Consider the following 26,596-nt stretch of genomic DNA (forward strand, 5'->3'; position numbering starts at 1 on the left):
ACAACGCTTGCCATCAGCAATTTTATTATAGATCTCAGTTTTACAGTCAACATTTTATATTACAACAGAAGAGCTACAAAAGTGAGCATGAAGACAAACTCTTGACCTATAGTCAGAAATAACCTATTTGAAAGTATTGGTATGAGTCTGCATTGATGCCTCTAAGTAGTTACATAACAGAGGGCAAATAAAAAGAGATTTCACATAATGTAAACATTATGGGTGAGGTCTTGGGCATGGTCCAGCGATGCTCAGTGCAGGCCTGTGTATTACGGAGCAAAGGTTTAGCGAGAGATGCTCAGAATTACACCAGCTTGCGTAGTTCCAGAAGGATGCTTCGCACCCTAGGCAGTCACTACGATGTGCAGCATTATAACCTTCCGGGATGGCGGAAACCTCGGTCTGCCTAATGAATTGGCACTTGCTGGTTGTGCTGCCACTGCAACACCTAGGAGTGTATCTGTAGCAAAAGCTGCTCTGTTCTCTTAGTGTGAATGGCACCGCACAAAGGCACTACAGCCGAGGCCACAAGCTGGCCTCAGATCTTTTTTGTTATAAACACTCTACTTGAATATGCGTATGAGACTGGCAAAATGGAAATCCAAGGAAATCAATGATGTAACCTGCTGTTTCAGTGCAGCGCGGCATGTCTGTGCTTGTGAATTTTAGACTGAAGGAGTCACCTTTCACCTCAAAAACGGAGGTCAAGAGAGACTCCTTATTGCGGCAACCTTTTGATGTTTGTCTCTGTTCCACTGGATGGCCAAGCTGTGGCCTGAGGGACCTTTTATGAAAGTTGGAAGGCTTATGCTTATTGCTATATTAAGAGTAAAATGTAATCTGAACTGCAGTGGTGTTTCCAGTAGGATTTTAATGGGGGTCCCTGAGTCAGTCTTGCTATTTCATCTCCCCAGCTACACACTCAACACGTTCTTATGGATGCTGGCAATCCTCCAAGTCGTTTCTGGTCTCTTCTTGGCTCAGCTCAGCCATTTCCCCACCAGCCACGTACTGTGATGCCCATTAAAAGGCAAGAACTACTCTGCCTCTTCAACCGGTTACTTCACCTGCTCAGAGGTGCCACGGTCCCTGGGAGAAACACGGTTTACATCATGTGCCACTGGGCAACGTTCCCCTCTGGGGGATGTTGCACTGGGATGCAAGGGGAGCGTAGCCTCCTCTGGTCATTTCCCATCCAGCCTTCCTGCGGGGAGGAATGCGAGTGCTGACCCGAGCAAGTTCTGCCTCTGCTGGAAAATCTCTTTCTTCCATGTGCACGGCCCAGGGAATCCCTGCTCTGACCCTCTGAACACAAGGGGAGCTGTACAGGAGGGAGTGAACCAGGGCAAGGCGTCTGCCGTCAACCACTGAACATGCCCCCTGCCCCTCTGAAATAGCGTGTGGGTGTGCGTGCGTGCGCGCGTACAGTAATCACACCTCAAACATCATCTGCTGCTCCTTGGCCATTAGTATCACAGCAAGGATTTCTGGTTATGGACTCTGTACGCACCACGCTACTATTTATCACTCTAAGCAATGTAGCCACATCTTTTCCAGCTTTACGTGCAAATAATGAAAGTCTTCAATAGTGCGGAACACTCTGTTTCATGGAGTCGCCGTGGTGTTGGTGCAGAATCTGCAGTCTGTGTGGTCAGGGTTATGCACACACTGAAGAAGCTGAACCGGCCTGTAATAAGACACAAAACCAAACATTTAGTAATCAGTTTGCACGTACAACAGAAAAAAACTCCACAGTTACTAAACACAACGTGAAAGTCAAAATGCATGTTTCATCTGTGCTTACCAAGTGGATATCTTGTCTTAGGATAATTCTTTTTTAGATCTTGCTGCAGAAAGATAGCTTTGATGTTTATAGGTGTTAGGGACAAGAGCAAGTGAGTATGAAATAAAGTAGGGTGTGAACTCACAGCATGTCAGCTATGCTGTGATAACAAAAATAATTATGAAAAAGAAGTAAGATCTCTTGCACTGACTACAGAGCTGCTGCCATGCTGGAGCTGATTATCTTGCTTACCCAGTGGTAACCCCTACTGCTACAATGTAAAGCTGTTGCTAACTGTGTCAGATATAAATAGATTTTTTTGCTAGAAGTACATCCAGTGAATCAATTTTTTCAGCTACTTCTGGAAGATACTACTGACACTGACAAAAGCAAGAGAAAATGATCAGCATCAATTGCTACGTGGCATGAAAAGCCGGATGCTCAGCTGACACGGACCCACGTGGTTCTGTCTGCAATGACTTCAGGGGAATGACGCTGACTTACATGATCTATCCTGAAGAGTTTTACTGCACATGTAAATTGCTTATTTTATTATTGCTCTGTATATAAAATGGTAAAATTAATTGTCTGTGTTGCTCTACACAGTTGTTTATGTATGTGTTAGCTGAGCTCTGACAAAAAGCCCTACTTGTTATTCTATCCAGCAACAAGTATGTCAACAACTCTTCATGATGGTTTCACAGGTTTCTCCTTGTGCTGAGCCACGAGGCATCTAAGCTACTACATACTTCCCCTTCCTCCCTGGCCCCTTAGCTTATTTCATCATAGGCTGAAATAATTTGTACCTATCTACAGGTCCTGGGAGTATTGGTTAAAGGCTGCAGTCACCCGAAAAGAAAGCAAGCACACGAGCATCGCCGTTTGGAAGATTTATGCGAGTGTTCATTTTTTCACGATGTGCAGAGTATCCCATTAATCAGGTTTAGCAACACCTAAACAGGAATATATTGCTCTGCCTTTAAGATTAAAATCCTAGCACAAAATAAGCTGCTTGTCTCCTTTGAAGACCAACTTTTCCTTATTTAAAACCAATGTTACAAACTCAGTCATTTATAGAAATGTTTACTTTGGAAATGTTCTTATCCCAGTATGAGTCCTTCACTCCAAAAAGCTGTTCCTGACAGGTAAGATATGAGTAATATTGAACCCTTGCTACTTTTTTAATGTCACTAAAGAACACTTTTGCTCTGTGCGAAGGTCTCTGAACCCCCCCCCACAGATAAAGGGTCTCAGGTTTTTGTTATCTCCTCAGCAGGCACATAGACATTTCAGGCAAGTCAGAACTTGGGCTGTTCTGCTTCCTGGACTCCTGTTTTTATCTCCTGACAATGGAGAATTATAGTAATTAATAATACGTATCATATCTCATGCCTAACTCTCTGACAAAGCAGTTAGATGGAAAGTAAGCTCAAAGTATAGCGAAGGAAGGAAGGACCGTCTTTGACATACTGCGTTGTCTGTGTGCAGCAGGGAGGAAAGCTGCCTATTTGGTTGTGATTATTGTAGGTAAAAGCCCGGTCAGATGACAATCTGATGAGAGAGGCTGGATTCCTCCTTCCCTGAAGGCAACAGAACACGTGCAGTGGTGGTGACCTCCTGGAGGGCCAGGCAGAGAGCAAGCCCCAGACCCAGCCAACGTGAGGTCTGCAGCACAAGTGGAAGCCCCTGAGAAGCACATGGCCACGTCGAAGGGATGTGCAAGCGGGGAGTCTGTTCTAGCCTGCTGTAAACCAAGAAACCTGTATTAAATGAAGAGGGAGATGTAATACTAGTTTTATGTTAGCAAGTTGATACCAGTAAGAGCAGGTAATTACCTGTAATTGTCTTCACAGGTGATCATAAAGTTTCGCTCTTCTAAGATGCTTTTTAACTTCTTTATGGAATGACCTGAGCAGGATTCACTGGAAAGAAAAGTCTTTGGTTACTTGTGTTCCTTGTGCGTACAAGAAGCTCAGCTAAATTCCACGCTATGTCACTTCGCCTTATTTCAGGTAATATTCTTTAAAAGCTTGTTTGCTAATGTATTGTCAAATCCACTGGGTTTGTGGAGCTTTGGCCACCATTGGGCCTTTGCTGGTAGAAACTATGTGATGTTCAGCTGTGCATCTTGCACAAGAACTTCGTGCAGGAAGGTATCTGTGGGAATTAACTCAGTTCCTTTCACAGTTCAATATGCTCTAGAACTGCTCCAGATCTGCAGGTGGCCTCCATCCACAGGAGCATGATACAAAGCTCATTCAAATCTGTGGAAGGACAAAGTGATCAAGTGTGATGAGAAAGGGCCAGGAAAACGAGCAGCTAAGTCCCAGGTAGGACACACAATAGGAAGAAGCAGAAAGAAAACATGGGAGGAAGCAGGATAGAAGCATCTCCTGTCAGACTCAGTGTTGCTACTCTGTCTTGACAAAGGGCTGTTCCAACTACTTTTCCATTGGTAGAAGCCCTAACCTGTATATTTCTTTTTCATCCAGCTAATAGTTTCATGAAGCATGTAGCAATGTCATACCTTTGAGATCTTTAACTCTGTGCTTAATTTGCTTGGAATAGCCCAAGGGGCCCCAAAGCTGTAGTGAGAGGACTGACAAATGTCAGAGACACAGACAGAGCCACTGCAAAAGACTTGTTACCTCGGGATAAAAATCGTCTCCTGGTCCAAAGTATGGGACAAACATCAGGGCAAATCCAGTTCCTAACATGTGGCATTAGTGGATAGCAGAGCCAGCGCTTCTTTGTTCACAACACTTACAAGATGTTATCAGTGATTCAACATGGGATACAAATCAGAAGATAAAAGGAATGCATATTGGCGCTACCCTTCCTCTTTCTCCTTGTAAGTAAGTAGAAAATAAAAAAGAAACTGCTGTGAACTTGGCAGAGGAGAAGGATGTGTCAGGAAGGCTGGCAGGGCACCAGGTTGTTGAAGCTGTTGAGGAGGAACATGATGGCTTTTCTGATGTTGGGAAATCATGGGACAAAGTATCAAGTGCCATGTTTGGGGGAACTAATTACCCAATGTCCTTTTCTTCAGCAAACCTCCATGCAATGGGCCACAAGAATATGCCCGGCATGGTGACCACAGGATAGACACATGCCCATGAGCTGTGACAGATGGGGAGGGGTTGCAACACTGGAGCTGGCACTGTGTCAGACAGGCTGTCTGAGCAAGGGTCTCTGCTGCGTGGGTCCACACTCATTCCTGAGTTGCACTGCATCATCACAGTCTCCTTCCTGACCCAGAGCATCAAAGCTGCTGTGTCTGGGGTGTGGGGTCCTTAGGAATGGGAGAAACCATGGCAACACAGTATAACCACATGAACCACAGAAACGGCTCTGAAGATAGGGGTCAAAGGCATTGAACCTCATGCTCAGAGCTTGAAATGTGATAGGTCTGCCAAGAATCTGATTGGGATGAAAAAGGATACTCAGAAAGGCTCAGATGTGATCTGAGGTCACTGTTCAGGTATCAGAAATTCCATGGTAAGCATTTGAACCACAGATTTATTAAAAATCACAGAATCATTTAGGTTGGAAGGGACCACTTGAGATCATCTAGTCCAACCAGTATCAGCTAATTAGCCAGTCGGGTTTTGAGTATATCCACAGATGGAGACTCCACGATCTCTCTGGGAAACCTGTTTCTACATTTGAAATTATTTTGCCAAAAATGTTTCTGGTTAGCATAATTATATTACTCCTGTGGGAAAACATATTTTCCAGCTGTTCACCCTTGCAAACGTAGCCTGCTCTGTGACTTCAGTGCTGCAGCTATAATAAGGGTCTGTAGAGCTCAGTGGGGTAGGGAGGAATGTAAAGGTCATGGCACCTCTTGAAAGCAAGGAAAATGTCATTGTGCCTTAGCTATAACTGTTCAGCAGTACCTACGAAAAACATCCAAGAAAACAACAGTAAAAGTATTATTCTTTCCAGGGAAGTAAGCAGCTAGACAAGTGAATGTAAAGAAGGTTTCATGAACAGGTTTCAGATAGTGTCACTGTTAGTTATTTGTCAGAACTGAGCTGCACCGTCTGCCTTCTACACACCACTCATGGGTCCGTACCAGCGTCACTTACCTTTGAAGTCCACCGATGTCATGCATAAGCCAAATATGTACTGCAGAGACTTTACCTGGATTTAAATTAAAGATCTCAATACTTCCAAAAATGCTGTAAGAACGGGACATGAAAAAGCAAAACATTCTTAGTTATCTAGGTAAGATGTATAAGATGTAAGATGCTCCCCAGATACTAGTGCTTATTAGTGCTGCTATTATTCTCATGAAAGAACGTCCTTGCCAATGGATTTGACTATTTAATTACCTTGTGGTAAAAGATTTTCTCCTCATTCTTGTTTCACTTTCATAAGAACTTTTGAAACTGTCTGCAGACTGAAGCAAGCTGAATTGTTTCCATGTTTAGTGCCTATTCTCCTGCTTTGTTTATTGGCTATTGGTTTGGTACAAGGGGAATGAACGTGGCTGTTCTCCTGACTAGCACATTCTTCATCTTTTGAAATTATTCGAGACTGCGCTTCCAACCAGCTAACCCAAGGAAGTACAGTCTGGAGGGGGGGAAATCCAGTCAGCTCCAGGAACAGTTAGAAATGTGTCATTCAGGTGTAGTGAATAAATAAGCTGTAATAATAAAGTTACTTTGTGCAGTAAGAGCACACTGGATACCCCACCCACATACCCTCAGGAGATTTTCAATTGCAGTCACAGTATAGAAGGAATTAAGTGAATCACCTCTTCAATAGACAATAATTTAGACCTCTACATGAGGTTACCAAAACCCATTCTGCACTGGGACTCACTGGCAAAGACACGTTCACCAGCATGCAGGCCCCACAGAAACATGGGCGATAGCACACTGAGTAAATACCTGCTGCTTCTGAAAGCTCCAGCTTCTAGCGATCCATTGAGCATCACCTGAACCTCACCACATGCTGCTTCTGCAAACTGAACAAAACAAATAGACGTCATACTCTGACACTACATGCAGTGCCACGTCAGACTTAGGGCTAGTAGAAATTACTGTAACTTCTTTGATGTCATCAGAACTGACATACAAGTAGAGGATCTAGCCAATATCTTAACAGAACATGACAGTGCAAAAAAAAGCCTCTAAAGGCTATGACAAAACTGCCATAAAGCTGCACCAGCCAGCTATAAATTGGCAGTCTGAGGTTGCGTGGGATTGGTATAGCAACTTTGCTGTCACTGCTGGTTGCAGTTCTTACAGGGGGATGCAACTTTGCAGAGCCCCAGCAGCTGCAGCTGTCTGATGGGGCTGTTCCCCCCCCAGTCACTCGCAATAGTCCTCAGACTGCTTTAACTCAGGCAGTGAGGATGAGCCAGAACAGAGGTACCCCAAGTTTAAGGACATGCAAACCATTGCGTATTCATTATCTTGTGACTCACGCTCTGTATTCTTTTGTGGCTTGGGGTTTTTCTCCTCAGTGGTTTTAATAAAACTCATCACTGAGTTTTATTTGATTTGATTTTTAAATTACTGGACCAGGTAATCACTGCTCTTTTATTCTTTAAAATTCATGTCCAAATATTTAAAGACTACTAAGGTTACAACATAAAATACCCACTCAAGATATATAATCCATTAGTAAGAAAAAGAAATTTTAAAAAGCTTAACACAGGTGACTGTACTTATTAAATCCTCCAAGTCCTCTTACATCAAAACAATGTGGCTCAAACTGAGCTCTCGAGAGCTGTGAAGTTGCAGGAAAGTTTCATTATGTGTAACTTTCTAATGTAATAAGCATGAGTTTTAGTAGATCTTAAATTTATTTGGGCTAGAAAGCCTGCAGTCAAGCAAGCCTGACTCTGTACAGTGCTTTATCCCTCCCAGACTCTGGAACTGAGGGGAACAATGAGACCATCAAAACTGTTTTGAGCTTGGAAAAGTTATGTACACTAGTTTACCCACAAAACTTTTTTTAATGGTGAGTAGACTTTTTCTTACATACATGAGAGCTGAAGCATACAGGAATGCTTGTTTTTCACCTGGGCAGTTATCTACCAATAGTCCTATCAAGGATAAAGTCTTGAGAGAAATGTAAGATTAAACTGATACAGGAGAGCAGGTTTTTTCTGGCAGTTTGTTTCTGTAAAGTGCTGATTCAACAAAGCCAGGCTAATGTCTTAACTTGGACTAGCAGGGTCTCATTCACGTGATGGGAGTTGGCATGTGTGTATGGGTGGGTACATCGCGGGGACCTTGCCAGATACCATTGTGGGAGGATGTGCTCTTCAGGTTTATGCCGGGAACATGCAAGGGGATTCTCAGCTGCCTGGAAAATTTCTGTGCCAATCTGGGCACTGCTATCAACATTAACATGCTAAAATGTATTTTATTTTAGCAATTTCAGTCCTGTGATTTAATTAAGGGTAGTGATTGTAAACATTATTTGCAAAGCTCCAACTGTCTGCCAAGTGTTGTTCCAGACAGTCTCTATCCACAAATAAGAATGCCCAAACTACAGTGACATTAAATATTGTACAAATACAAATTTCCAAACCCATGATTTTTAGCACCTAAGGCTAAAGCTTCAGTGAACTTTTGCTATTCTGTGTTTTAAGTCCAATCTGCAAACTCACATTTTTGGCAGTGTCAGGAACTTAGTGCCTTTCAACATTCTCAGATTCAGGGAGATTTATTCTAGATCTTACCATCTTGGATGCCATTTTCCAGAATACAGAGCTAGGGTTGCTCTCACATTCACTTCGTTTTGGACAAGACTCATAGTTGATTCCTGAGAAGAAATACATTTATAGAATAGCTAAGGTTAGAATGAATATTGTGTTAATATGGCTTCGAGAGCTGATTATAGATGGCAAAAAGTTGTGCCCCCTACCAAAGCAAGAAGGCTACATGAGGAAAGGGCTCTAAGAGGAAAACGAATTTGCATGCGTTTGAAGGTCTTCCTGTTTGCTCACACACATTTCAGAGAGGTGGCTGCAGGCCCTGTATGCAAATAATTCTCAGAAAACTGAGAAGGGAAAATATGTAGTCTTAAATGGGAGAAACAGGTTGGCTCTTGACAATGCTGTCCAATTGCATTGAAAAATTAAATGTTGCCCAACGTTTTGAGCAATTTCACCCCATTTTAGAGGTTGCCAACTTTAAGCACTGACCCAGAAGTACCGTGGGCATCAATAACCCCGGGGTACCTACATACCACCCCTGCCGCTTTGACTGGACTATGGCCAGGACCTTCTTGAATGGCATTCTTATTTTGCGGTTTGTCCCATGGAAGTCACAAAAGGAACCAAGTAATCTTGACAAAAGAGGGTGAGATATGACCATTAGTCTAAGAAGCAATCTGGTGTTTTAGTAGTAGCCAAAAAGTTGTGTTCTTTAAATTAACCTGAGAAGTAAGTATTATTTTCATTCTTCCATAATATGGGACAGAATACGGTTAAGGTTTTAAACTAACTTCAAGAAAAGAATATTTGAAAAGGACTATGTTTAGGCCCAGATATACAAGAGAAAAGAATAAACTGGAATTCCAGTGTTCTGATTTGTTTTGCAAAAAATAGGAAATATTACCTGGGGCAGAGGGGTCTCCACACCATGAAACACTATCAGCAATATAACCCAACAAGGTGTCCTCCAAGGTAAGGAAATTTTGATTGGATTTTGTATAACGATGAGCGAGGTCACTTGTCTTGCTCCAAAACAGTGACTGTGAAGTAAGGTACAATGTCTAATAAGTGATGCTTATACTAGACCTGGTCAGGAAATTTTCCTGGAGAAAAGCAAAAATTTTTCATGGTAATGAAGGAGTTTTAGTTTTTATTGAAATGCTGCAAGTTCACATTTGTGGGTAAGTTCTTATTTCTGCAGCCCATTTCCAAAATCTTTCTGGGTGGTTATTTTTTTGTGAAAATGGACGTGTTCAGCCTGTAAAGCATTTTGAAAGAAGGGTTTCGATTAGTTCTCGTAGTCTCTCCTAATTTGTTGTGCGTTTTGAACTGCACATGGAAAGACAGCTTTTTGGAAGCAGTGTCCCTCTAAGAGCATGATAGCATGCTCCATACGGACAGCCATATGCTCAGGGAACGGGGACATCTCCATCACTTCACCAGCACCACCCTGGTACTGAGGTTTGAGGCAAGCCTTACACAGGGATGACTTCCAGTGACAGAGAATGAATGGGTTTACTGGGGTCCAAAGGTGACAACACTATTGCAGTAAGCACAAGAGCACAGTATCATCGTCGACCTACAGACACTCACAGGCATTATGGACAAGATCCATCACTCAGAGCATTGCTCAGACGTGTCGTCCCACAGCAACCCTCCTTACGCAGCCCACTGTGCATTGTACCGTTACCTTGTTACAGGGTATGGGATGACTCGCTAACTCCATTAAAGGCTGATAATCTTCCGATGTAATGTTACAGGGATTCTTGTAAATGAACGCATGCTTTAATGATTCCCATATTTTCAGGCAATCCTTATCTCTGCCAAAAGATTCAAACACAGTTAATTAATATTTATGAGTATTTATGACTGTGAAAGGATCTCCTGTTATAGTCAACCACTATGGATCAGATTTTAAAAGAGTTCTGACTATGCTCAGGCACCAAAATACATTATCCGTTACAAAATGCTGAGTGTCTTCAGCAAATTGAGTATAAACTAGGAAAGAGCAGTTCTAAAACACATCTTCCTCTCCTGCATTTTAAATTACTGATAATTGAAATATCTGAATGCCCTCTATGTTTTTGTCCCTTAAAAAGAGCAGTGCTGATATCACATAACCAGAAGATCAAATTTCTTGCTTTCTTGATTTCAAATTTCTTGATTCATACCAATTCATGAGAAGCAAATGTGGCAGAATATAGCTTGTACGTTTTAAAAATACGGCTGAAGGATACTGCCTGCTCAGGTACAGTGAGCCAAAAATATGCCCATGTGTCTCCCTACGGAGCATTCAACCCTACAGAAATCATAGCTATAATTTTATCTAAAACAAAACCAGAGGTCTGGCAGTTTTGGACCTGATATTACTTTCATTTACGCACTAATTTGCGGCTATTGACTTTGCTGGAGCCACAGCTGATTTGCACACATATAACCGAGATCCAGATTAGCTGCTTGGGTGTTTCAGTCTCCTGATCCTCCACCGTGTTACAGGTTCTGGCCCTTTTGCTCTCACTGGTGTGAGTCAGAGAAATTCCACTAAATTTACATGGGGGGAACTGCTTCATGCCACGACACACCCCTATCACCTCAGCCTACATTTGTTTCTTAAGATGCTGCTTTGTCAGCCTAGGAAATAAAGTACCTCCCTGCTGACAGAAGCAGAGCTCCTTTCGTACTACCAAGAGGAAATGTGTTGCACAATGCGGGCAAGCAATCGTATCTCTCTACTGAAGTAGTGCCATGCTCCCTTCCTGAAGCTGCAGCACATAATAAGGCTTGGGATGGCTCAGGACATTTGCTTTCTTGTACTTGAGGTAATGAATGAAAACTTTGCATTAAGATAATTCAAAATTATTGTCTGTCTAGTATGCGTTTTCAAGGCTGTCCCCCACGGGTACACTTCTCTTCCTCCTCACGCTCCTGTAGTTTCAGGCCCGCTTGGAAAGCCTGTCCCTCTCATTACAGCAGTGACTGTAATGCAGTGATTTTGCATCCTTCTCTTCCCTATTTTTATGTAAATTTAAAATGCTGACTGCATTATCCTGCCGTCTGCATGTCTGCATGGAGCCATTCTGACTGTCTTTGACTCATCCACCGTTTCTTGACTGTTTGCGATCATCGCCCGGTGTGTTCCCTCTAAAAGCCCTTTGAAGAATGGACTTTGTCTTGTGTGAAGAAACTAATGCCTTCAGAGCACTATAAAAATAGCACTGATCAGTTAGTACCTGACAGACACACAGCTGCAGGCTTTGTTACCAGTTGGTATTTGGGTAACATGTAGGATGTGGAATTTGATCAGTCTTAAAAATAGTCCTAAAGGGATTAAGAAAAACGGTAGTAAATCATTGAAGATTTCCAAACATTTTCAAGTTAATGTTCCCTACAGTTGTGTGATCTTATTCCTACTACTGAACTTGACTGAGATTTCTACTGAGCGCCCATCTGAGCATCAGAGGGGCAAAGTGGAACGCAAAGAGTTGAGCTGTCTGTGTTACACGGGCCATGTCTAAACTGCAGAACCCAGAACCATTTGTCAGCTCCTGGCCATTTCCTCGCTGTCTGGACATGAACTCTCTTCTTTCCCTTCCTAAGCCTTACAGAAAATAAACATCACACAAAGAGAAGGCCAGACTCTTGTCTATCTGTGTCCAGAAGAAAGCGAGAGCACCTGCAGCACCAGGTACCAGAGGCAATGCCTCTATCAGACACGCTTCAGGGGCTTGGGCCAGTATCACACCGGGAAGGACCAGGCAATCCACAGCAAGACATCCCTGACCTTCCTTCCTGTCTGCTTTTATTTATGTAGCAACAAATCTAATTTAGTGTCGTGGTTTAGCCCCAGCCAGCAGCTGAGCACCACGCAGCCGCTCGCTCCCTCCCCCCTCCTCCTTCCCCCCCCCTTCCCCTGGTGGGACGGGGAGGAGAATGGGAAGGAAAAAGCAAGACCTCGTGGGTTGGTATAGGGACAGTTTACTAGGATAGCAAAGGGAGAGGGGAAAACAAACCAAACCAAAACAAAGAGTACTTAACAGAGTATACAAAACTGGTGATACAGAATGCAGTTTCTCACCCAAGGACCGTACAACTCAGACCGCACGCTCAGACCTGTCCTGAAACCGGACTGTCCCCAAGCCACGCATCCTGGAGCTGCTGCTGCCCCTCCCCAACTAGCCCCCCTTTTATACTGAGCATGATGTCACATGATATGGAATATCCCTTTGGTCAGTTTGGGTCACCTGTCCTGTCTGTGTCCCCTCCCAACTCCTTGTGCACCCCCAGCGATCCCGCTGGCAGGGCAGTGCGAGAAGCAGAAAAGGCCTTGGCTCTGTGTAAGCACTGCTCAACAACAACAAGTCCATGTAACAAAAACATTTCTATGTTATCAACACTGTTTCCAGCACAAATCCAAAACACAGCCCCATACTAGCTACTGTGAGAAAAATGAACCCTCTCAGCTGAAACCAGGACACTTAGCATTATACATGATTTCGGGTTTTGGGAGGTCATAGCACCAAGGCGGTTACTACAGCAGGTTTCCATGCCCCAGCTTCTTCCAGTCCTCCTCTGTGAAGGGTCTATGGTGGATACGTCCTCATCTCTCATTTTTCAGGCAGCCAAGTGCATCACACTGCGGAACTCTACCTGGATGCAGGCGTCCTTGCTGCCCAACCTTGCTGATTTAAAGCTAGCTTGGGTATTGCCGCTGTACAGTGCTCTCTGAAATGCAGACAGAGCCTGGGGGCAGGGGCAAGGCAGGTCAGCCTGGAGGGTCTCCAGCTGTATGGCCAACCAGGGCAGCTCTAGCCACGTGCTGACTTCCATTTCTTACCATGCCAGCCTGTTACAGGGGCAGCCACAGCTGTGTGAGGGACCATACCTCTTGCTTATGTGAACTAAATTTACCTCCAGGTAAGAGAAGACTAATAACAATGATGATTTTTTACTGGGCCATTGTCTTTTATCCAGGAGCCTAAATAAACTTTCAGTTACAGTCACTGTAGAAACAAGAAACCAGACATTTATATGGTGCGCAGTTTCCAATCTGTCAAATGATTTGTCCTCCTGGCAGGACTCCTTTTTTTTTTTTTTTTCTCCTTAAGCTACTCCTGAAATCTGTTACATTTAACAGTCTTAACAGCCACAGGTGACAGCTGGTTACCTGGTCATTTATCCTTTCATATTGCAAAGTTTTTAAGCTTGGTCTCAGAAGACAAAACATTTTTTCAAGGAATCATACAAAAAACGGGTTTATTATTCCCAAAGCAGAGAGATAAGTGATAAACACAGTAAAAAGCATTTCTGCTGCTGGACTCAAGTCATGGCCATGAGAAGCACAAAGCAAGAACCATCCAGGTGATTCATGATCCTGCCAAGACAGCTTGCTGGGTCACGAATTCAAGCATTAGTTTTCTAGCATTTCAAGACACCAAGCTCAGCACTTGATGATGTCCCTGGATGTCACTTCTATCTCAGGGAAGAGTCTTCATGCACAGTTCTGGCAGAGCTGAGCAAAACTGTATGTTTAATCTCATAAAAGTGGTAGGGCTTAGTCTTCAAATGGGGGAAGCTCTTCTATAGCTGGTAATCGGTAGTTGTACCGCACAGAAGAATGATAAGACACGAAGATGGACTTTTATAGAAACCAAGCAAATTCAGCATTGTTTTAGAAATCAAAATACATGTCTTCAATGTAAAAAAATACATAGAAAAGCAAAACAATACTTCATTTTCACTACTGTCACCTATCAACATGTATATTTTTACAATTGAATGAAAATAATGAATTGATTTGCCATTGGAAAGCTATTTCTCTAATACGAAATACAGGTTTTTCCTCACATCTCCAAGAGATTACCAGTCACATAGAACTGCAATTTTGGTTGATATATGAAAAAATAAGCAGTGAGAAAACTTTAGGACTTGTTAATCCCAGCTCCAGTAAGATAAGCCACCCCTTCCAGCCTCACTGTAGAGGTAGACACTATTAATAAAGCTTCACCTGTCCCTTTTTCCAGCAGAGCAAGAAAATATTTGTCTGCCGTGCAGCATTTAACTCGCCCTGAGCAGAAGTAATGGCAGAGACCTGGTGTAGCTCTGGGCCTCCTGAAAACAGTATGAGAAGTTTGCTGGCACTTGGTGTGCTAAAAATTCCAGCGAGAACAGTTTCAGGTTGAAACAAGCACATCTGCCTTGCCGAAAAATGCCTGAGAAACAAACTGTCCTCTTATGGCTGCTCCCAGCTGCTCATTGGGAAGTTCTCAGTCACAGCATGGGCTCATTTTTTTTTCCTTTGTTGGTTTACAGAAGGGAGGGTGAGAAAGAGATCACCAGTCTAGCAGTTAATTAATCTTATCTAATTCAGATACAGGAGTCCATGGTGAATACGCTTATAGACCACACTGCTGCAGGGCTCACATGCTCTCCATCTCTGGTTTTTGTTTGTATGTTTTGGGTTGCGTATTAATTCCGCATCGTATCTGCAACTATCGTATCTTTATGCATAATGGATTTCCTCCTTTGAGGCTAACTTGGTTTATGCTGAAATATTTACAGCTTTTTATTCTACTACAGAATCTGAAATATTTAATCCAAATTCAGTGACATCTAAAATAACTACAATTTTATGTTTAATTTTTTCAAGCCTTTTTTTTATGGATAGAGTTTGGGAAATGCTGTTAAATGTGAAACCATAACTAAGAGACTAGAAGGAACACCATGAAACCTGCTGTGAACACAGGAACTGAACCTGCCACCTTTTCTCTGGAAAGTGAGGATTGCAGAACTTGCCTTATGACCTTCTGGAGACAGAGACTATACCCTGCATTCGATATAACACTGAATAAGGGCTAGGATACAAATAACCATTAAAACTACATTTCCTTATTAAATCTGAATGTTATATACACCACAAAGCATATCCTGCATTTGTCCTTACATTTGGGTGGAAGCTGCATTTTCCAATGAATTTGAGTATTTCTATCCATCTACCTTTTTTATGAATATCTCATTAATCTATCAAACAGAAACTGGGGCCAAGAATATTGCCATTAGCAGCTATCCTAGCAGCCAAACTTTAATGTGCATATTAGAAAAATGGACAGCTTCTGCATCATTATCTCTTGCATATCAGTACACTGGTCTGGATAACCTTGAAAGAGTATCCTTTCACTTAAAGGAAAGGGATGGCATTGAGCTACCTGGGAAATCACTATTAATATAGATAATTTTTTCTTTACTTTGTAATTATTATTTTTTCTTTAACTGGACATGATGGAGCAAACTCATCCCCAATTGAAATTGATTTAATTGGTATAATATCAAGGATAAGTTTCATCCCTGCTGATTTCAGTTACACCATGAACAACGTCTTGCTTTCAGTTCAGCACTGGACTGACACGGGATGCTAAAAACATCTTAAGAAGGGCAGCATCTCCTTGGGCTGTGTTGCCTCGAGTTTTTTACTCACAAATTTGAGAGAGATGATTCAAGTATGAGACCCACTTTAAATTTACAAGCAGAAATTACTTCCAGGCTTTGTTCTGGAGAACTCAGTCAATTCTGCCCATATTGTTGAAATCACTCTACCAGACAGACACTTCCCTGGTGAGATGTGGTCTCCCCAGCAGTCCGTAGAGGCTTTTCCAAGGTCCTGAGTTTTCCTTCTAAAACTTGACGACGTCTTCAGGCCAAACTGAGATTTTAATTGTGGCCTCTGTGGTGGGGCTCTGAAGTTAGGGCTGAAAACAGCCCCCAGAGCCCTTTTTGGAACTGGCCTTTGCAAGGATCAAACCTCACCACCAGCTGCAATTTGTAAAAAAAAAAATCCTTCTCATTTGCTACCACCATTAGTGGTAGCAAAAATAGAAAAGCAGATATGCACCTAAGCGCTCAGAAGTCTGGCTCTTTAAAAACTCAGTGAGAAGTCTGTGGTTATAACAAAGCTCCTTAAAGGCATAAGACCAATTCACACTCTGTTGGGAGTCTAAAGCATCCTCTTGACCTGTAAAAGACCAGACCTCTCAGAAGGAGAATGCCTGTCAAAGGATCTAAATGGTGCAGCAATGTTTCTGCATCTAACAGATCCATCTTTGCCTGTGTGTCAGTTTATCTGCCTCTTTTAGGTAAACTCTGATGGTGGTAAACAGCAGTGCAATTTATATATCCATATTCAATTTGTTTTTTCATGTGAGCTTACGAATAGCCTTGACTTTATGTTATAAAAAAATTACGCAATGAACAATAACCTTTATGCCTGTGCTGAGGGGAGGCCCTCTGTAACCCCTAATCCTTTTGCTACCTTTTCATCTGAAATATTTCTGTTCTTCCTTCTGCTGACCCTTCCCTTCTTCCAGCCTTGCCGTGTCTCACTGCTGCCTCGGAGTAACTTTTCCGGAGCCACTGCCAAGCCCAGCCCAGGCAGCCGTGGTTGGACTTGGCTGCAGTCAACCTGAGCATCGGTGCGAGGAGATGAACACAAGGAGAACACTGCCATCACGCGGGAGAAGGGACTTCTCAGGAGCAGCAGCTGAGGTCAACCCCAAAGGCGTGCGGTTCTTCATGCCGGCTGAGGGCCCGACCCGTCTCTAGACCACTGAGTCAGAAAATGGCTATGTGCATACAACGGCTCGGCTTTGTTCCTATTATTCTAGCACCTAAAATCCCCCGTCAGGTATCTTTGTGCTATAAATCAGACAAATGTGAATTAAGAGAGGTCAGCCAGTATGCTGTCATCGCTGAAGATTTGAAGAGACTACTGTCTGCTGCTTTTAGCATTAGGATAATAGAGAGGGGAAAAATTACCAAGGGAAAGGATGAAGGAAAAAAAATCATGGAAGAGCTGTCAATCTCGACATCTTCAATGAGCACTAGCCTCTCACTACCCACTTAGTTTAATTATTGCAAAGTGTCTGCCACCGTAACATTTATGGTAACTGACTGTTTTTCAATATGGGAATGACATACTTGATTTTTTTGGCAGCTTGATTTTGTAAGTATTGCTCTCTGTTAATTAAATAGTTCAAAAGCCAGTAAAGAAAGCATTGGAGGAGCTGACTGGGGACAGACACAGAGTTCCAAAATTCTGCCTCAGAGAAAGATGAATTTCGGAAAGGTTGCCTGTAAGCAGAGCAATTAAATTCCCCACAGCAGAGGCGGGGAGGCTGGAAGTCTGGAAAAAGAAGTACAAGGTGAGATTTCCCCTGGGTGCACCTCAGGGCTGTGTACGTTCGTGTATACAAGGAATATGCTGGAACAAACGACAGCTCCTTGTCGCACCGGTCCTTCACCTTTGGCAGGAATGAGAAGGTTTTAAGGGCAGGTGTATTTGTGGCTTTGGTTTATAGCTCCTGGAGTATTTTATGTGAGCTGGGAATCGGTGCTCCGGGACAACATTAAGTCTTATCACTCTTCCAGGAAGGGTTGAGCCAAGAGGTCGCAGCTATAAACCAGTAAAGAGTTCATCTACATAAGCAGATTTTTCTGCTGGCTGGATTTCAGCTTTCCCAGGTGAAAAAACAAGCTGCTCAACAGATGGGGGATGCAGTAAGTGGGATGCAGCCTCTAGAAGGGCAGAAGTCTCACCTGGACTGCATTTTGACAGAGGATCATAGCTGTGCTACACTTTAACTGTTTAAGTGAGGGCCATGTCTTCAACAGATATAGAAGGAACCAATTTCAGCTAGCATCTTACCACTTGATTAGAAGCTGTATTTTTAGTACTGTTTCATTTTTAGTATTAAACTTGGAAAAACAATTCTATAAGAATGACCTAAATAAAAATATGCTATAGCAGGGAAACGCTCAACGGTTCAATGCAGCTGAAGACTCCCCACCCCCAGCCCCACCATGAACTTGCAGTACATTGACTTTTTTTATAGAACTGCTGGGATGTGGCATAAATGCAGTAAGTCAGGAAAAGTCCTTGCTTCAAGGGGGGCAGGTGTCAGCAGGACAAGGACAAGGGAACAGACCAGCTAATACCTTATTTTGGTGTCGTCATCTGAGAAGACAGACTGCATCTTTAGCATCTGTTTTTACTCTTGGACACTAGAGGGAGATTTCCATTTGACCCTAGGAGGAAAAAGGATCTTTTCCTCCTATCCCTATGCATAAGCAAAGTGATATTTTCCCAGGGTGCTCTGAGGTGTTAAACAGTTCTTGAGTTTTCACCATATCTTAGCAGTGACAGCTGAACGATATCACCTCTGAGCACGGCTGTTTTCACTGACATCTCTACAGATGCTACACAAGAACTGAAGCAAGGAGAGGTGGGAAGGAACAGGATTCTCCCTTTTAGCAACAAGCTCTTAGATTGGTTCATCCAAACATAAACCAAGCAGCTAACTGACTGTGCTTGACTAAATAGCTGTATAAAATTGCAGTAGAAAACAAACTTGAACAGTATTTCATCAACAAATATTTCTGATTAATGTGTAGAAGGCCAGAACAGACAGAATTATACTCTCTGGTATCTGGGATGCAAAACAAAGGAGATTTTCACTGCAAGGAAATTTTAATATGTGATGGTGGTGTAATCATGAGTCATGCAGTATGTGTAGGCTAACCCAAATGTGAAAAGTTATTTGAAATCCTACAGAATCTTGCATTAAGAACCATTAAATACCTTACCATCGTTAAATAAATGTAAGAAGTTGGAGCATATGACAAATATGTAGTCATTTAATAGTAATTTATATATGACTGTAAGTCAATATAGACAACAGACAAATAAGTAAACATATGGCTGCCAAAGTGAAAGATAAATTCAGATCTCAGCAGCATTTCTGCACCTCAGAAGTATATTGCTTTGGCCATGGAGAAAAGACATCTCCTCCTCAGATTCACAGGACACTCCCAGACTTTGGGTTACTGTTGTCATTGGGGATACAGCCTGGAAGGGTAAATTTTCTGTGCAGAACTATGAGCGTTGCACAGAACTGGATGGCCTTTGATGGCCTAGCATTGCTGTTTAGACTCCAGAAGAGCAGAAATACACATTATTGTGATTAATTATCTTGAGAACAAATAAATGAGAGTTATCCACTGGCATATGAACTTGTCTCTAGCTAAAAAGAAAATTATTTTTTTCTAATGAACTGCCTCTAGGAAGAGATGACAATAAACCACAAATGGAATCCTATCTTATAGCCCAGAATAATTATAGAAACTTGCCTTAAACAGCATGAGGACTCATTTGAAGGACCAACTATAGAACCAGTAGCCCCACCTCTACCTCCTAAAGTGCTAATAACTGTCCATTTGTGCCTACTAATGTTATATTCCAGTTCCCCATTAAAGCTCAGTAGAGCGTATTTCAATGGAAGTGTACCTCTGAGTAAGATTCAAAGAATTGTTAATGTTTATAATTATTCTATCTTAGTTACCAAGAAATTACAAGAATGGTCAATATCACTCATATGCAAGTTAAGGAAAAACAATTGTAAAAGAAGATCTTGTCATAGATATTGAAGGGCAGAAAAAAAGAAAACCAGAACTATGCATGTTTCCTATATCAAAGGCTAACACAGAAAAGGTATTAAAGTCAACACACTGGCGTATGAAATAGGGAGGGGAATACTGAGAGTGTACACTGAAGCATTGTAACAAATGTTCTGACTTGGGAATTTTAATAAGCAGTGTGTTATTATGATGATACAGTGCCCATCTTAATACTGAGAGACAAGCCAAAAGTAGCAACAGATATCAACACCAGCGCCACTACAGATAAGCCAAAAAGTTCCCTCATCACTGTTTGTCCTAGTTACACGGTGGACCTCTTGCACATCTAAAAACATTTTCAAAGAAATGGAAGTATATGAGGACTCTTCTGGAGAACATCTAATCCAATCCCTCAGCTCAGACCTGGGTCTCCTACAGCAGGTTGCTCTGGGCCGTGTCCAGTTGGGTTTTGAATATCTCCAAGGATAGAGCCTCCACAAACTCTCCGGGCAACCTGTTCCACTCTGATCATCCTTAAGGCAAGGAATTTCCTGTATTTTAATTAGTGCCCATCACCTCTTGTCCTACAACTGGATATGACTGAGAAAAGCCTGGCTCCCTCTTCTTTACTTCCCCCCATCAGAAATTTATAGAATAGAATAGAATAGAACAGAACAGAACAGAACAGAACAGAACAGAATAGAATCCTCTAGCCCAACTGCCTGACCACTTCAGGGCTGACCAAAAGTTAAAGCATGTTATTAAGGGCATTGTCCAAATGTCTCTTACACGCTGACAGGCTTGGGGCATCAACTACCTCTCTAGGAAACTTGTTCCAGTGCTTGACCACCCTCTGAGCACAGAAATGCTTCCTAAAGTCCAGTCTAAACTCCCCTGAAGCAGCAGCTCTGAACCATTCCCATTTATACACACTGGTAAGATCCCTCTGAGCCTTCTCTTCTCCAAGCCGGACAGTCCCAGGTCTCTCAGCCTCTCCCTGTACATCAGACACTTCAACCCCTTATTCATCTTTGTGGCCCTTCACTAGACATGCTCCAAGCATGTCCATGACTCCCTCGTACTGGGGAGCCCAGAACTGGACCCAGCACTCCAGATGTGTCTCACCAGTGCTGAGTAGAGGGGAAGGATCACCTCCCTTGCTCTGCTGCCAACGCTCCTCCTGCAGCCCAAGACACCACTGGCCTTTGCTGCAAGGGCACATTGATGGCTCACGTTCAGCATGCCCACTAGGACCTCATGCCCTTTTCTGCAGACAGATAGTGCAAATAAAGTCATTCGTTTGCTCTAGAACCAAAAGAGATGGCATAACAATTGTAACAATTCCAATATTTTTTTAGAACATGTATTTTTAGAAATAAAAAAGCCAAATCCTTTGCTGTTTGATGTATATTAAATTGAAAAAAGCTTTGGAAGTCTGCAATGCACTCCAATAGGGGTACCATTGCATTACAATTAGGTAGTAACACCATACTCTTCATAAGACTCTGCTTCAGTAAAGGTTTCTCTTATGTAAGGCATATTTTCTTCATGAAAACCCAAATCTCAAGTAAGTTTGAACGTAATGTCACGGTTCTATAAAATAAAGCCTAGTTTTTTGTGACACTGAATCTCTTGTTGAGGGCCATGGAAATGAAATTAAAAATGTCTAGCAAAGCATGAAGGCAAAATGCAAAAGTAAGCATGCAACAAATCCCAGATTCCTTTCTGGAGGAAATTATGCTGTGAGTGCAATAGTATCTCACACAAAATCATGGCTCCACATGTTCTTTTTGACAAAATCTCCATCTCCACAGGCTGCAAAGGAATGGAAAGACAAAATACATTCGTGATCACGCAGTCAGGAGACAAAGCTCTCCTGAATGTGCACCAATTTTTACTAAATTTAATGGAATTACTGACTGTTAACATTCGCTATAACAGGAATTGCCCAATAACTATAAAAAACAACATCAGTCAGTCCAATTGTATTTAAGGGGGAAATCTATGTTGTGTGTCCCCCAGCGTACTCAAGTGCTACGCTTTGCATCTTCATCGCTGGGTTTTTGCACTGCTTAGGCAGACACAGTAGGATTGCTGGGCCTGGAGAGACACATACGTTATTGAAGTGGCTCCCTGTCTGTGTCCTTGGTGCTCTCTCATTGGCAGAGCTTAGACAAAAACTAAGCTGGCTTGACTTCAGCCATTTTTAAATAGTAGGTCCTTGCAAGCTTGGCTTAGCTCGGGTGAATCAGGGACTGAGAAGTGACCGCAGAGCTGAGGGGGGAGTAGTCATGATCTAGGATTGAAAAATCTCTTGAGGTGCATATGTAAGATGAGTTTATTTCTAGACTGAAAAAGCAGCACTGTTTGTGTTTTGAGGATCAGTGACTACGGCCTCCTTCCCCAGGTCACAAGGTGCCGATCATATCTGAACTCAGCCTGTTGATTCAAATACGGTGAAGAGGAAAACTAAACCGGTTAACTTTGTATTAACAGGTTTCATGCTACATCTGTGACTACCTGTTCTTCTCCAGCAGACACAAAATGCAAACTCATCATAAACCACATCCTCCAAGCGCTGGGTAAGTTATCAGGTCACCACAACTGGTCTTGACTGGAAATGCACTGGATCTAGTGCTGACCTAGCCCTGAACAAGCCTGGTGCTGGTGAGTGTGCACGTCTGTGCACCCCGTCTGCAATTCCTCCTCTGGCTATACCAGGGATAAATACTTCTAAACTTCAAATCTGCATTGCCTTGAGACCTGGAGTATGAGAATTGCGAGTGTTTCGGTAGCCACAAGAGGGAGTCGGTGGAAAAGAGGAGACGAAGTAATTTGAGGTCAAATCCTTCCTTCAGACCAAACTGCCTTTGGGCTTTATTCAGACAAAACTACAATACACACAAATGACCATGGTCGATGAGTATGGGATTTTTGCAAGACTTGTGAAAGCAGAACTTGCAGCTTTTGTTAATGTTGGGGAAAAAAAAAAAAAAAGACTGCTGAGCTGTGACAAACTATTGCTTTAGCTCTGTCTTTTGGCAGCAGCCAGCATTTCCCAGGGAAGCCAAAAAGAAATACTACTCTTTCATATATGTGTCTAGGGACATGCGCAGGGAATGAAACCCTAAAGCCTGCTGATATACCATCCAGATTTTTTTCCCTAAAATATTGAAAATATACATTATTTGAAGCATTTGCTATTCCCTGCTTGTTTCTCCTCAACTTTGGCACAACGACAGCTCTACACAGGAAGACTAACTGAGGAAACTCTATGTGTACAAATGATAAGAGTCAGCCAGCCAGCAGCAGAGATAAAACCACAGATTGTAGTGCACACATTATTACCAGCAGATGCTGTATAATTGTTTTTTAGCAAACAAGTTCAATGAAGCACCTCAACATTTTGATGATTTTTGAGAAAAAGCAAATCGACAGGATAAAATCTGATTGCATGAGGTGCTGACAAAACTCCACTGCAGGCAGCAAAATGGGCCTCGCTGGGCTTGGGTTCAGCCCACGGTTTGTATCAGAAAAGACAAAAGCGTGACCAAAGCGTGCTGACTGCGCGTGGTGTCCGGGGCTCCAGTAAGATGAGGGAGAGCACAAGGAGGTATCTGCTAGGGTTAAAGCAGCCGTGATGCTGAAGGTGTACGTTAACACATCCGTGGCCTTATCACATGATTGATAGCATGCGGCTGCCAAAGCAGAGATAAACGGGGGCTACAGACCTGTGGCTCCTGTTAAATCCACCTGTGGTATCTAGAAACATTATAAAGTCCGCATTCATAGGTCAACAATCCCCCTTTTTTCCAGTAACCTGCCAGCTATTCCAATTTGAAATATGGCACTCCAAAATGTAGTAGTTACACTCACTAACTACTGCAGTGAATAGATTGCTATTTAAAAAAAAAAAAAAAAAAGGAAAATATTGTCAAGGATGGGACTTAATGGCTCTGTTATAGACAAGTATAAAATACGACAAAATGTCCATGAGTTTACTAAAAGCAGAGCTTTTTAAACAAATGCACATATTGGTGTAAGATTAAAAGGGCAAGAACAGACTACAGACTAATTTATAAGGACATGAGAATATTTCCAGCCAAGGCAGCAGGTTCCCACGGTGGGAGTAGTGGCAACAAAAGTCCTAACTGAGTATAGGACACAGCTTGCCCGAGTTTCTGCAGTTGCCTGTTCCGACTCTTTTTCTTTGATTAAGTGCACCAAAGATCTCACGCGAGGCAAGATCCGAGACTTCCATCAACGATGAAAGAGCAGAGGATGAAAGATACAGCGCTCTCTGATGTGCCCTAAAGGCTCCCGCTTCATTATCAGAAAGTGCCAGCGACACAAGTGGTTGGTTACAGGACAAACTGCACCGAGCTCAGCAGAATCAGAACCGAGGAATCTCAGGTTGGATTCCCAGAAAAGCACCTACATCTAATTCTCTGTTCAGAACCTCCCGAACATTTTAGGACTATGTAAACGAGCATATTTTTCCTTTTTCGGTGCACTCTGCCTTGGATAAATTTCACATGGCTTTTTGAATGAAACAAAAAAGTGTCCTACTATATAAAAAATATTTCATCCGCAAGAAAGTGAGCTTACAGTCACAAAGCTATTAAACACTGTTGGATTAAGAACAGGACAAAATGTTATGCCTTGTAAAAACTTATGAACATGGGTTCGTGATTTTTTTAAAAGTGTCCTTGAAAGAATTTCTTAAAAAAAATATTCCCAGGTCAGGTTCAGACTGTGTTGTGAATGAAAACGTATGTGAAATTGGCTGGACACATATTCACACAAAAGTGGGTTTTACATCTTCAGCACCCCAATTTGAACAAAACAAGCCTAAGGAATGAAGGCCATTAGGCTTTAAAATAATTTCAGATTATAATATTAAAGTGTATACTTCTTTAATAAATTAATGTGTGCTTTTAGAAACATGTATATGATTTTGCAAAAGCTTCAGGAGCTTTTTAATTTTTTTTTTGGTAAGTGAATTCCCCTTCCCTTCACTAAACCCACTTACATGTTTAATGAAAAGCATGAACTTAAGTCTCTGCATGCTCAGGCCATGATTTTCCACCATTTCCCTTCAAAGGCTGCCAATCAGCTTTTTCATACAGCCCGGGACAACCGAGGCTTGGAGAAGTCTAAATGCAGCTTTGTTCCCATCAGCTCAACGTCATGAAAAGAAGAGGTGGCAATTGCCTTTTTGAAGACAAAGACCAGGACGGTTCTGTCACCCAGCCAAGGTGCGGGGCAGCCCCATGGGATGGTGGCTGTCAGAGGCTTGCTGAGGACACAAAATCAGGTGGCTGGTGCCACAGAAATGATGGATGGGTCCCTGCTGAGAGCCCCCAGCTGCCCTGGATCCTGTCCTGAGGAGCTGGGTGTCCCCAGTACCTGCAGGGGGACCCTCCTTAGATCGCATTCTGCTTTTCCCTGTGGGGCCAGGGATCAGGAAATCAGTTCTCAGCCCTAATATGCTATTGCAGACCTAGGCCCAGGGAATCCCCTTCTGCAGCAGAGGAGCGGAGGGCTCAGAGTGTTACAGCACTACCTGCTGCGATAGGCTGAGCAGGGACCACCGCTGGGTGAAGGTTTTGCCTGGGACTGCCGTGCTGGCACTACGAACCATCAGCAGCCCTCCGCGCAAGCTGCCAATGCTCACCACAAAGTCCTACCCACTCACTAAAAACATCTGTTTTGGATAACCCCAAAGTATTTCTCAGTATTTTTCTAACATCTTTGTCTGTCCTATAACTCTGTGCTGAACCTTCTCCTCCCTCCTGTGTAGTTTTGGTTTCGTGAATGCAGTGTCACGCGTTACAGGATTTTTGGCAGATCAGCTTTACAGCAAAGTGCCTTCACCTCCGGGTACTCAAACCTGTTAGCTTTTATTTTAGCTGACTTTAAGAAGTTGCAAAATGTATTTATGATTGAGTTTTGACCTAGGATTAGTATTATTTACATTGGTTCTGCAGGAATTTTCCTTAAAAAAACCCCACCAGTTGAGCACTGGCAGTTGCAGTCTGAGTTTGTACATTTTGCTACAGGACAGAAGTGTTACTCCCCTGGTTTCCTATCCACAAACCTAGCGGATGCGGCCAGGGGAGGTGAGATCAAGCTCTTTTCTGTTCTCTTTTTGCACCTGTTGCACAACCGGGACTGCTACTTACCCCAGCTCAGGGTACCGCGCCATGACGTAGTTGTAGCATCTTCCCAGGATGACTTCTTTCAGATTCTTAGTGGTCCCTCTGTCCTTCCACTTCATCATTTTGGGACTGACCTCTTGCGTTCCGTGAGTCAGGACAGAGGCCAGCAAGACGGCGAGGACGAGGGCGGCCAGCAGGACCGCGATCCCCACCAGAAGGACGGTGCGTTGCCGCGTCCGGGCAGAGCCCTGCTGGAACGGCATGCTGCGAGGGCTCGGTGAAGAGCAGCACCAACTGCTCTCCCAGCGCGAAGGGAAAACAGCTTTCTAGCGTGTCACCGTGCGCCTCCCCCTCCCCTCGCTTCCCGCCCCGGGCGCAGCCCCGGCGGCTGGCCGGGAGGCCGGGCTGACCCCTCGCCCGCCCCGGGCTCAGCCCCGGCAGCGCGGCGGGGAGCTGCTCGGGTGGCGGCAGAGCCGGGGAGGGGGAGCGCGGGTGGATGGTTCGGCTAGCGCAGGCCCCTTCCCGCCGCCC

General features: G+C 43.2%; 1 protein-coding gene across 1 annotated transcript; it reads right to left on the reverse strand.

The window, feature by feature from the left end:
* Window positions 1–26,399, reverse strand: CD38 (CD38 molecule). The gene is made up of 8 exons (XM_010311909.2): window positions 26,090–26,399; window positions 10,153–10,282; window positions 9,367–9,502; window positions 8,487–8,569; window positions 6,682–6,758; window positions 5,875–5,967; window positions 3,619–3,705; window positions 1–1,687 (listed from the first exon to the last, which is right to left on the reverse strand). The coding sequence occupies exons 1-8, from the start codon at window positions 26,326–26,328 to the stop codon at window positions 1,606–1,608; spliced, it is 927 nt and encodes a 308-aa protein (XP_010310211.1). The 5' UTR covers window positions 26,329–26,399; the 3' UTR covers window positions 1–1,605.
* Window positions 26,400–26,596: the final 197 nt, after the last annotated feature.

The sequence above is a fragment of the Balearica regulorum genome, chromosome 4 (genome assembly GCF_011004875.1).
Source record: "Balearica regulorum gibbericeps isolate bBalReg1 chromosome 4, bBalReg1.pri, whole genome shotgun sequence".
NCBI classification, from domain to species: Eukaryota; Metazoa; Chordata; class Aves; order Gruiformes; family Gruidae; genus Balearica; species Balearica regulorum.

Coding starts and splice junctions, on each gene's coding strand:
- CD38 (XM_010311909.2), bottom strand. CDS start 26,328: ATGCCGTTCCAGCAGGGCTCTGCCCGGACGCGGCAACGCACCGTCCTT. Junction 10,283..26,089: donor GCGCGGTACCCTGAGCTGGG/GTAAGTAGCAGT, acceptor ATCTTTTGGCAG/AGATAAGGATTGCCTGAAAA. Junction 8,570..9,366: donor TGGAGACCCCTCTGCCCCAG/GTAATATTTCCT, acceptor ATTTCTTCTCAG/GAATCAACTATGAGTCTTGT.